The 11,937-nt window shown below is 49.4% G+C and overlaps 1 protein-coding gene across 1 annotated transcript; it reads left to right on the top strand.

Annotated features, from left to right (window-relative positions):
- Positions 1-4,209: 4,209 nt before the first annotated feature.
- Positions 4,210-11,474, top strand: FUT11 (fucosyltransferase 11). Its single transcript, XM_058188579.1, has 3 exons — positions 4,210-5,213; positions 8,876-9,501; positions 10,803-11,474. The coding sequence occupies exons 1-3, from the start codon at positions 4,506-4,508 to the stop codon at positions 10,948-10,950; spliced, it is 1,482 nt and encodes a 493-aa protein (XP_058044562.1). The 5' UTR covers positions 4,210-4,505; the 3' UTR covers positions 10,951-11,474.
- Positions 11,475-11,937: the final 463 nt, after the last annotated feature.

Raw genomic sequence — 11,937 nt, 5'->3', positions numbered from 1 at the left:
AGAATCCCCCAGCCAGGGTCTCCAACCTGGGTCACTCTAAGCCCGGAGGACTCCAACTCCCAGAATCCCCCAGCCAGGGTCTCCAACCTGGGCCACTTTAAGCCCGGAGGACTCCAACTCCCAGAATCCCCCAGCCAGGGTCTCCAACCTGGGACACTTTAAGCCCGGCGGACTCCAACTCCCAGAATCCCCCAGCCAGGGTCTCCAACCTGGGACACTTTAAGCCCGGAGGACTCCAACTCCCAGAATCCCCCAGCCAGGGTCTCCAACCTGGGACACTTTAAGCCCGGAGGACTTCAACTCCCAGAATCCCCCAGCCAGGGTCCCCAACCTGGGCCACTTGAAGCCCGGAGGACTTCAACTCCCAGAATCCCCCAGCCAGGGTCCCCAACCTGGGCCACTCTAAGCCCGGAGGACTTCAACTCCCAGAATCCCCCAGCCAGGGTCTCCAACCTGGGCCACTTTAAGCCCGGAGGACTTCAACTCCCAGAATCCCCCAGCCAGGGTCTCCAACCTGGGCCACTTTAAGCCCGGAGGACTCCAACTCCCAGAATCCCCCAGCCAGGGTCTCCAACCTGGGACACTTTAAGCCCGGAGGACTCCAACTCCCAGAATCCCCCAGCCAGGGTCTCCAACCTGAGACACTTTAAGCCTGGCGGACTTCAACTCCCAGAATCCCCCAGCCAGGGTCTCCAACCTGGGCCACTTTAAGCCCGGAGGACTCCAACTCCCAGAATCCCCCAGCCAGGGTCTCCAACCTGAGACACTTTAAGCCTGGCGGACTTCAACTCCCAGAATCCCCCAGCCAGGGTCCCCAACCTGGGCCACTTTAAGCCTGGAGGACTCCAACTCCCAGAATCCCCAGCCAGGGTCCCCAACCTGGCAACTTTAAGCCTGGAGGACTCCAACTCCCAGAATCCCCAGCCAGGGTCTCCAACCTGGGACACTTTAAGCCGGAGGACTTCAACTCCCAGAATCCCCAGCCAGGGTCTCCAACCTGGGAAACTTTAAGCCTGGCGGACTTCAACTCCCAGAATCCCCAGCCAGGGTCTCCAACCTGGGACACTTTAAGCCTGGAGGACTTCAACTCCCAGAATCCCCAGCCAGGGTCTCCAACCTGGGAAACTTTAAGCCAGGACTTCAACTCCCAGAATCCCCCAGCCAGGGTCTCCAACCTGGGTCACTTTAAGCCCGGAGGACTTCAACTCCCAGAATCCCCCAGCCAGGGTCTCCAACCTGGGACACTTTAAGCCCGGAGGACTTCAACTCCCAGAATCCCCAGCCAGGGTCTCCAACCTGGGCCACTTTAAGCCCGGAGGACTTCAACTCCCAGAATCCCCCAGCCAGGGTCTCCAACCTGGGCCACTTTAAGCCCGGAGGACTTCAACTCCCAGAATCCCCCAGCCAGGGTCTCCAACCTGGGCCACTTGAAGCCCGGAGGACTTCAACTCCCAGAATCCCCAGCCAGGGTCTCCAACCTGGGCCACTTTAAGCCCGGAGGACTTCAACTCCCAGAATCCCCCAGCCAGGGTCTCCAACCTGGGACACTTTAAGCCTGGCGGACTTCAACTCCCAGAATCCCCCAGCCAGGGTCTCCAACCTGGGAAACTTTAAGCCTGGCGGACTTCAACTCCCAGAATCCCCCAGCCAGGGTCTCCAACCTGGGACACTTTAAGCCTGGCGGACTTCAACTCCCAGAATCCCCCAGCCAGGGTCTCCAACCTGGGAAACTTTAAGCCCGGCGGACTTCAACTCCCAGAATCCCCCAGCCAGGGTCTCCAACCTGGGACACTTTAAGCCTGGCGGACTTCAACTCCCAGAATCCCCCAGCCAGGGTCTCCAACCTGGGAAACTTTAAGCCCGGAGGACTTCAACTCCCAGAATCCCCCAGCCAGGGTCTCCAACCTGGGAAACTTTAAGCCCGGAGGACTTCAACTCCCAGAATCCCCCAGCCAGGGTCTCCAACCTGGGACACTTTAAGCCCGGAGGACTTCAACTCCCAGAATCCCCCAGCCAGGGTCTCCAACCTGGGAAACTTTAAGCCCGGAGGACTTCAACTCCCAGAATCCCCCAGCCAGGGTCTCCAACCTGGGACACTTTAAGCCCGGAGGACTTCAACTCCCAGAATCCCCCAGCCAGGGTCTCCAACCTGGGACACTTTAAGCCCGGAGGACTCCAACTCCCAGAATCCCCCAGCCAGGGTCCCCAACCTTGGCAACTTTAAGCCTGGAGGACTCCAACTCCCAGAATCCCCCAGCCAGGGTCTCCAACCTGGGACACTTTAAGCCTGGCGGACTTCAACTCCCAGAATCCCCCAGCCAGGGTCTCCAACCTGGGAAACTTTAAGCCTGGCGGACTTCAACTCCCAGAATCCCCCAGCCAGGGTCTCCAACCTGGGACACTTTAAGCCTGGCGGACTTCAACTCCCAGAATCCCCCAGCCAGGGTCTCCAACCTGGGAAACTTTAAGCCCGGCGGACTTCAACTCCCAGAATCCCCCAGCCAGGGTCTCCAACCTGGGACACTTTAAGCCCGGCGGACTTCAACTCCCAGAATCCCCCAGCCAGGGTCTCCAACCTGGGACACTTTAAGCCCGGCGGACTTCAACTCCCAGAATCCCCCAGCCAGGGTCTCCAACCTGGGACACTTTAAGCCCGGAGGACTTCAACTCCCAGAATCCCCCAGCCAGGGTCTCCAACCTGGGCCACTTGAAGCCCGGAGGACTTCAACTCCCAGAATCCCCCAGCCAGGGTCTCCAACCTGGGACACTTTAAGCCCGGAGGACTTCAACTCCCAGAATCCCCCAGCCAGGGTCTCCAACCTGGGCCACTTGAAGCCCGGAGGACTTCAACTCCCAGAATCCCCAGCCAGGGTCTCCAACCTGGGCCACTTTAAGCCCGGAGGACTTCAACTCCCAGAATCCCCCAGCCAGGGTCTCCAACCTGGGACACTTTAAGCCTGGCGGACTTCAACTCCCAGAATCCCCCAGCCAGGGTCTCCAACCTGGGACACTTTAAGCCTGGCGGACTTCAACTCCCAGAATCCCCCAGCCAGGGTCTCCAACCTGGGAAACTTTAAGCCCGGCGGACTTCAACTCCCAGAATCCCCCAGCCAGGGTCTCCAACCTGGGACACTTTAAGCCTGGCGGACTTCAACTCCCAGAATCCCCCAGCCAGGGTCTCCAACCTGGGACACTTTAAGCCCGGAGGACTCCAACTCCCAGAATCCCCCAGCCAGGGTCCCCAACCTTGGCAACTTTAAGCCTGGAGGACTCCAACTCCCAGAATCCCCCAGCCAGGGTCTCCAACCTGGGACACTTTAAGCCTGGCGGACTTCAACTCCCAGAATCCCCCAGCCAGGGTCTCCAACCTGGGAAACTTTAAGCCTGGCGGACTTCAACTCCCAGAATCCCCCAGCCAGGGTCTCCAACCTGGGACACTTTAAGCCTGGCGGACTTCAACTCCCAGAATCCCCCAGCCAGGGTCTCCAACCTGGGAAACTTTAAGCCCGGCGGACTTCAACTCCCAGAATCCCCCAGCCAGGGTCTCCAACCTGGGACACTTTAAGCCCGGCGGACTTCAACTCCCAGAATCCCCCAGCCAGGGTCTCCAACCTGGGAAACTTTAAGCCCGGAGGACTTCAACTCCCAGAATCCCCCAGCCAGGGTCTCCAACCTGGGAAACTTTAAGCCGGAGGACTTCAACTCCCAGAATCCCCAGCCAGGGTCTCCAACCTGGGACACTTTAAGCCCGGAGGACTTCAACTCCCAGAATCCCCCAGCCAGGGTCTCCAACCTGGGAAACTTTAAGCCCGGAGGACTTCAACTCCCAGAATCCCCCAGCCAGGGTCTCCAACCTGGGACACTTTAAGCCCGGAGGACTTCAACTCCCAGAATCCCCCAGCCAGGGTCTCCAACCTGGGACACTTTAAGCCCGGAGGACTTCAACTCCCAGAATCCCCCAGCCAGGGTCTCCAACCTGGGAAACTTTAAGCCCGGAGGACTTCAACTCCCAGAATCCCCCAGCCAGGGTCTCCAACCTGGGACACTTTAAGCCCGGAGGACTTCAACTCCCAGAATCCCCCAGCCAGGGTCCCCAACCTGGGCCACTTTAAGCCGGGAGGCCCCCACCCCCCAGAATCCCCCAGCCAGCTTTGCTGGCTGGGGGAATTCTGGGAGTTGAAGTCCGCCAGGCTTAAAGTGACTCAGGTTGGAGGCCCCTGCCTCAGACTGTCCTTGTCTTTTCCCTCAAGATTTGGGCCCAGGCTACCCAGGGCAGCGAGACAAAGGGCTTCCCGGCCTATACCGGCTGCCTCGCTTGTCCCTATTTGAAGGGAAAAAACACCCGGACGGAGTCGCCGCCTCAGCGCCAAGAAAAAAAAAGAAGCGGGAACGGAAGCCCCTCGTCCGCTTCTCTCCCTGCTGAGGCGGAGCGGGAAAATGTCCGCCCCCCCCCATACTGCCCCGGAGACGACGGCCGCCCCGGGGCGCGCTGAGGCGAAGCGGCCATGGCTTTCCTCCGGCTGGTCCAGCTCGCCGCTTGGTGCTGCTGCTGCTGCTCGGCCGGCGGCACGGAAGAAATCCCCTCAGGGCCCGAAGAGGCCTCTGAGGAGTCGGGAAACGCCCGTTTCTTTCAGCCGGCGCAGCTCCACGCCGCCGGGCTGTCGGTGGCCGCCGCTCCGTCCTTCCGCGGGCCCGGGAACCGCGACCGGCGCGCCAACCGGGAGCTGCCCATCCTGCTGTGGTGGAGCGGCGGCCTCTTCCCGCACTTCCCCGGCGGGACGGCGCGCATCGACTGCCCGCGGGGCTCCTGCCTGGCCACCAAGGAGCGGCGGGTGCGAGGCCACCGGCGGACGCGCTCGCTGCTCTTCTACGGCACGGATTTCCGGGCCTACGAGGCTCCGCTGCCCCGGCTGCCTCACCAGACCTGGGCCCTCTTCCACGAGGAGTCGCCCATGAACAACTACCTGCTCTCGCACGGCGCCGGCATCCGCCTCTTCAACCACACCGCCACCTTCCGCCGCCACTCCGACTTCCCGCTCAGCCTCCAGTGGCTGCCCGACCTGGCCTACCTGCGCCGCCCGCCGAGGCGCGGCCTAGCCGAGAAGGACCGCCTGCGCCAGCGAGGCCTGGCCCCGCTGCTCTACCTGCAGTCGCACTGCGACGTCCCCGCCGACCGCGACCGGTACGTGAGGGAGCTCATGAAACACATCCAGGTAAAGAGGGGATGCCGCGGCCTGAGGCGGCGCTGGGGCCTCGGACGGGCTTCGCTCGGTTCACAAGACGACGAAGACGAGGCCGGGCTTTTGGGGCGGGAATTGGAATAGCGGACTGGATTTTGTGGCCGGCTCCCCCATTTCCTGCGGGATTGGCAGGCTACTCTGGTAATCTAGTGCAAGGAGTCCCCAACCTGGGCCACTTGAAGCCCGGAGGACTTCAATTCCCAGAACTCCCCCAGCCAGCTTTGCTGGCTGGGAGATTCTGGGAGTTGGAGTCCTCCGGGCTTCAAGTGGCCCAGGTTGGGGACCCTGGCTGGGGGATTCTGGGAGTTGAAGTCCTCCGGGCTTAAAGTGGCCCAGGTTGGAGACCCTGGCTGGGGGATTCTGGGAGTTGAAGTCCTCCGGGCTTAGAGTGGCCCAGGTTGGGGACCCTGACTGGGGGATTCTGGGAGTTGGAGTCCTCCGGGCTTAGAGTGGCCCAGGTTGGGGACCCTGGCTGGGGGATTCTGGGAGTTGGAGTCCTCCGGGCTTCAAGTGGCCCAGGTTGGGGACCCTGGCTGGGGGATTCTGGGAGTTGAAGTCCTCCGGGCTTCAAGTGGCCCAGGTTGGGGACCCTGGCTGGGGGATTCTGGGAGTTGAAGTCCTCCGGGCTTCAAGTGGCCCAGGTTGGGGACCCTGGCTGGGGGATTCTGGGAGTTGAAGTCCTCCGGGCTCAAAGGGGCCCAGGTTGGAGACCCTGGCTGGGGGAATTCTGGGAGTTGGAGTCCTCCGGGCTTCGAGTGTCCCAGGTTGGGGACCCTGGCTGGGGGATTCTGGGAGTTGGAGTCCTCCGGGCTTCGAGTGTCCCAGGTTGGGGACCCTGGCTGGGGGATTCTGGGAGTTGGAGTCCTCCGGGCTTCAAGTGGCCCAGGTTGGGGACCCTGGCTGGGGGATTCTGGGAGTTGGAGTCCTCCGGGCTTCAAGTGGCCCAGGTTGGGGACCCCTGTTTTAAGGGGAGGAATTATTTCTTTACTTCCAATAAATCAGTTTCATTTGTAAAACTGTAGGATTATATTATTGTATTTGATATACAGATTGAACTGTAATTATTAGAATTGGTACATGTGTTTCTTGTCCAAACGTATTCACAATGAAAATGTAATTAATCTGGGGGGGGGAGGATCCATAAATTCATTTTATAAATAGCTTAGATTTTATTTTCAGGCATTTGTCACTTCAATATGAATAGCCATGGTATTTTATTTCCATGTTTTCAACTACAAAAATCTAAATAGAAAACTGGTGCCATCTAGTGGTCATCTGGATTTCTGTAGCCCATATATAGCAATTTTGGCAATCTAACTCTATTTTAGATGTGAAAGAGTTTTTTAACTTTTTGTTTGTTTAGATTTCATGTTTCTAGCCTGCCCGTCTCCGTCAAGGAGGGGCTCTGGGCAGTGTACACTATAATAGATGCAATACAGCCATCAAGTCTACCCCTACCTGAGCGCAAGAATCCCCAAACAAATCATTATTCACCCTCTGTTTATAGCATCCAGAATAAAGGAGCCCATCACCTTTGTGGATAATCATTTCCACTGTCAGGCAGCTCTTACATTCTCTTTTTTTCCCCCAAGGCTACAAAGCCAGCTCCTGCCTTCGTCTCTTTCAGGACATACTTTTTAATCAACTGATCATTTTGTTGCATTTCTGTAAACCTGCTCTGGCTACACAATAATAGTAGGTTTTTTTATTTATTTATTCATTTAATTTAACCTTCGAATGGAGAACGGCGAGCCAACTGTGCCACAGGCACTCCAGAGCAAGGGTCTCCAAGCTTGGCAACTTTAAGCCTGGTGGACTTCAACTCCCAGAATTCCAGGAGTTGAAGTCCTCCAGGCTTAAAGTTGCCAAGGTTGGGGACCCCTGATCTAGTGGAAATATTGCTAAAAGTCTTCCATTGAATGTTTTGTTGTTGAATAACAAAGCTAGAACAAACTTGGTGGCTTTTATTATTATTATTATTAAAAAAGTAATTTTTATTAAACTTTTGACTTTTAAAAGAAAAATACAAAAAATGAAAACACATTAAAAACATGTAACAAACATAACATTAGATCATATATTATTTTACAGCTTACTGTATCGACATAGATATGTATTCTCTGTTCTTATTCAATCATTCATCTACGTGCTTATATTGACATTGGTGTCTATTTACAAAACCATCATTTATTTAGTGACTGTTCAAAGTTACAATGGCACTAAAAATAACGCATGATCATTTTTCACACCTACAACTGTTGCAGACCAAAGTCACATGATCTAAATTCAGGTGCTTGGCAAATGACATATATTTATGATAATTGCATTGTCCTGGGTTCATGTAATCACCGTTTGTACCTTCCCAGCCAGCTTCCAACCAGAAAAGTCAATGGGGAAAGCCAGATTTGCTTAACAACTATATGATTCACTTAACAACTGCAGTGATTTGCTTAACAGCTATGGCAAAAAGATTGAAAAATGGTGTAAAACAACTGCCGTTTAACAGAAATTTTGGGCTCAATTGTGGTTGTAAGTTGAGATCTATAAAGTCAGGATATAAACAAAACAAAAATAAAAATTAATGAGATAGATATAGATGATATTGACAGATGTTAGATAGACAGACAGAGATATATAGGTAGGTAAGTCGATCAGTTGCTCTTGGTTGAGAAAGTCCTGACAAGTTGCTAAATAAAGCTTGTTTGGGTTAAGCTGATGGTCTTACCGATAGTTACGGTAATCCGTTTAGCACATTTTTTGATGAGTTCCTGGTTTTTACCATTATTATACTTTGAACTTTGAGTGTCAAGTGTTGGAAGAAAAACTCCTGGGTTCATTCCCCAGCTAGGACACACCACAGACGCTGAGAAGAAATGGATTCAGAAGCCAGCTGCCAGAAAGCGGAATTCTTTTAATGTAGGAAGGCAAGAAGCAGACATGACACAGCTCAAGCTTTCCTGGCTTGCAAGCAGATTGGGGAGGCAAACCCATTCCTTCTTGTACTTGATTTTCCTTTGAAGCTCCTACAGTTTGATGGGTTTTGATGTGTGCCTTTGGTTGAAGCTGTCTTCCTGCCATAATAGGTTAATCCTGTCCCAGGACCTTCGTCTTTCCTATCCTGGGGGTTAATCCTGGGGGGGTGGCAGGTAAAAGGGAGTTCTGGTTTTGCCTTGGTGAGTTATTTTTAGCTTGGGTTTGAGTATTTTCCTGATCTGCTTTATTTCTACTAATAGCTTTTGGCACAGTCTGCCCAGACTTGCAATTATCTCCTGAGCCCTTGCCTCCCTTGCCTCCGTACCTTTACTCTGCTAAGGGAAAAAGCTGTTTTTATTTTCTGCACTGTTTCAGGGGTCCTTGGCACTGTCTTCTTTGGGGTGACCTTCCCACACAAGTATATGTTAGATAACTAAGAGAGAATTTATCTGAGGAAGTGATTAGTTTATCTAAATGTGATTTCCACCCCCCCTCAGGTTATCGTCACATAACAGGTTAATGGCAGGGTATTAATGAAAACAGACAAAAACAGAGTATTTAAAATTCTAGTTGCTTCTTCGGTGGCAAAGATGCATTGAGGGAGGTGGGAACGAAGAGAAGATGGGGAAAAATGTAACAGATCATTATCATCATTCTTCTAGGTGGACTCTTATGGTAGATGCCTGAACAACCAAAAACTTCCCAATATGAGATTGATGGACACTTCTACAGCCACTACAGAGGACTCTGAATTCATGAATTTTATTTCTAAATACAAATTTCACCTGGCTATGGAGAATGCCATCTGTCCTGATTATATGACAGAGAAACTCTGGAGGCCCATGCATGTAGGGGCTATCCCTGTGTATCGAGGTTCACCATCCGTACGAGACTGGATGCCTGATGATCATTCCATTATTCTTATCGATGACTTTGGAAGCCCTAAAGAACTTGCAGAATATATTGATTTTCTGGACAGGAACCCAGATGAATATTTGAAATATCTAAATTACAAGAGCCCACATGGTATTACAAACCAGTTCTTGCTTGAGAACATGAGGAAGCGTGAATGGGGGGTAAATGACATGTCCCTGCCTAATTATCTAAACGGATTTGAGTGCTTCGTCTGTGACCGAGAAAATGCAAGACTTAATGCAGAGAGAGACCACAAAAAAACTCACGGGAAATCACTAGCGCCAGAAGTTCATATCGCAGAGACCACACACATGGGATGTCCTTCACCAGCACCTGGTTATGGCAATATTGAAGACATTCCTGATGGAGACAGGTACTTGCATTTATTATTAAGGCTATAAAGTTAATTCAGTGTTGTGATTAAATTTTATCTTTTGCGTTACTAAACTACGTAATATATTCTTATAGTAGCCGGTGGCAAAATTGCAGCATATAACTGAAACTGGACTGGAAAGACTTGATCCGATTATATTATTAAATACATTGTATTCTAGAGCCATTTTAGGACAACCTAGTATTACACTGAATGGCTAGATTTAAATTAAATTTTAAATACAATTATGTAATTAACATTCTCACTATAAAAAAACTTAAAGAATGGGTAGTTCTGATCACTCTCTCAATGCAGACATCACATAGTATTGCAGAATATATGAACTGTGGAATGCCAACTTTTCAACCAATCCCAGTTGTCTCTCACACAGCAGTATTCACTAGTTAAAATAGGAGTTCTCAAGATATGCAATACCATGACCACCTGGTCCTAAAACAATAACATGCATTTGTGTGATACCCAACCCTTGAATAAAAATAATAATTTCATTGGGGCATTAGGCAAGACAAAATATACCACTTTAATAATTACATTTAAGTTACATATAGCAATAGCACTTAGATTTATATACCGCTTCATAGTGCAAAGAAAACAAACCTTACAGTATTATAATCTGAAATTGATGATAAGCAAAAAGCTGTAATAAAATTTAAAACTGCAAATTTAATGGGAGGGACAATTTCATATACTTTTGCATAATTACTGAAAAGTGGATTTTCATTTTGAAAGCAGCTTCATCAATAAAGTCAGGAAAGCAAAGAGGAGGAGGTTTCCTTGTCTTAAATCTGCTTTTTCCTAAAATGTTGCAGTTTGCAAAACATAGGCAGGTGATTAGATGCATAATACAGTAGCGGCAACATAACCATAAGTATGTAGGATGAAACAATTACCATTATAATTATATAATAGTATAATAGGTCTTACTGATCTTTGTATCTTACTGCATGCGAAAATGGTTTGAGATCATAGCTATAATAGCTTATTTATCATCACTTCTACATTACCTGATCCAAATACATATATTAAAGTTGTTTCCAGATTTTTCTTTCAACAAGGCTATTAATTTCTGTAGCAAATATGTGGTTTAACTTTAGAAATAAATGAAGTTCATGAAGTTCCAGATTAATACCAAAATGTTTGGCCAAGATCTTGGCAAGTGAGTAACAGCCTACTTCATTTTTATCTTCCCGTTTAGTTGCAAAATAATGCTTTATTCTGACCATGTAGTCTGTCTATGATAAAAAAAAAACTAAATAATATTTTTGTTCTATATGTTTCAGTTGGAAAGAAATGTGGCTTCAAGATTACTGGCAGAGTCTTGATCAAGGAGAAGCTCTCACAGCTATGATTCATCATAATGAAACTCATCAAGGGAAGTTTTGGGATTATATGCACAAAATCTTCTTGAAAAGGACTCAGCATAACTAACCAATTAGGATTCTTTGTTATATAAAAAATTCTATATGAACAATGGGCAGAATATGTACTCTTACCAACTTGCCTTATGTGACAACTGAGTGTGTTAATCAGGCAGATACTAGACACACCATTCAGGAATAAGACAGTAACATTTTTGCTGAAATATTTTAATTAGAATTAAATCAAATCAATTGTTTTTATAAAATATTTTTGTTAAAAAGTGACTACTACTGCAATTCATGATATAGCCTTTTTAATTCTGTAAATAAAAATTCTTTGTATATACTGAGAATTGAAATTAGTACAATGGTGTACTAATGTTAGGGTGCTGTTCTGGGACCAAGGAGAATTAGGATCAAGTCAACCCTTAATGGTGGAAATTTGCTTCCTGATTTTGGATCGGTCCAGTCTCAGCCCAGCCTACCTCACAGGACTGCTGTTGTGGGGATAAATATGAAGGCAGATCCCCTGTAAGCTGCCTTGGGCGCCAGGAAGAGAGGTGGAATATAAATCAAATAAATCTTTAATTATTACCTACTTTTGAGAGCCTAATTACTTAAGATTAGACATAAGTTCAATTTTTCTGCCTACAAATTATTCAAGGGAATATATAGGGCTAAACTGGGCACCCTGAGAGAAACCTGCTTGCATGATCATGCCAATAACTATTTTCCCTTTTAATTTGAAATGCTGTGAATGTAGGATTACAACAGTTCTTGTGCTATTAGGTAACCAACATGCTTTGTGCATTTTTAAAAAGGTAAAAATTGCATTGGGCTTCTTTATTTAAAGGGCTTTAATAAGAGGAAAAGAGGATGAGAAAAAACAGGGTAAAAAAAGCCTAGATTGATTCAGAAATGGGCTGAAACAGTGAGGCCACTAGAAGCTGCTGTTGCTTTAATTCTAATGCAGCTGTAATATTTTTATTGATTTTAGCCCATAAAATCCAAACAGATACTTTTAGGATGGCTCTATCTGTCAGAGGTGCTACCACAT

This window comes from Ahaetulla prasina, chromosome 6 (assembly GCF_028640845.1).
Source record: "Ahaetulla prasina isolate Xishuangbanna chromosome 6, ASM2864084v1, whole genome shotgun sequence".
Taxonomy (NCBI): Eukaryota; Metazoa; Chordata; class Lepidosauria; order Squamata; family Colubridae; genus Ahaetulla; species Ahaetulla prasina.
This window is presented reverse-complemented; position numbering and strand designations above follow the sequence as displayed.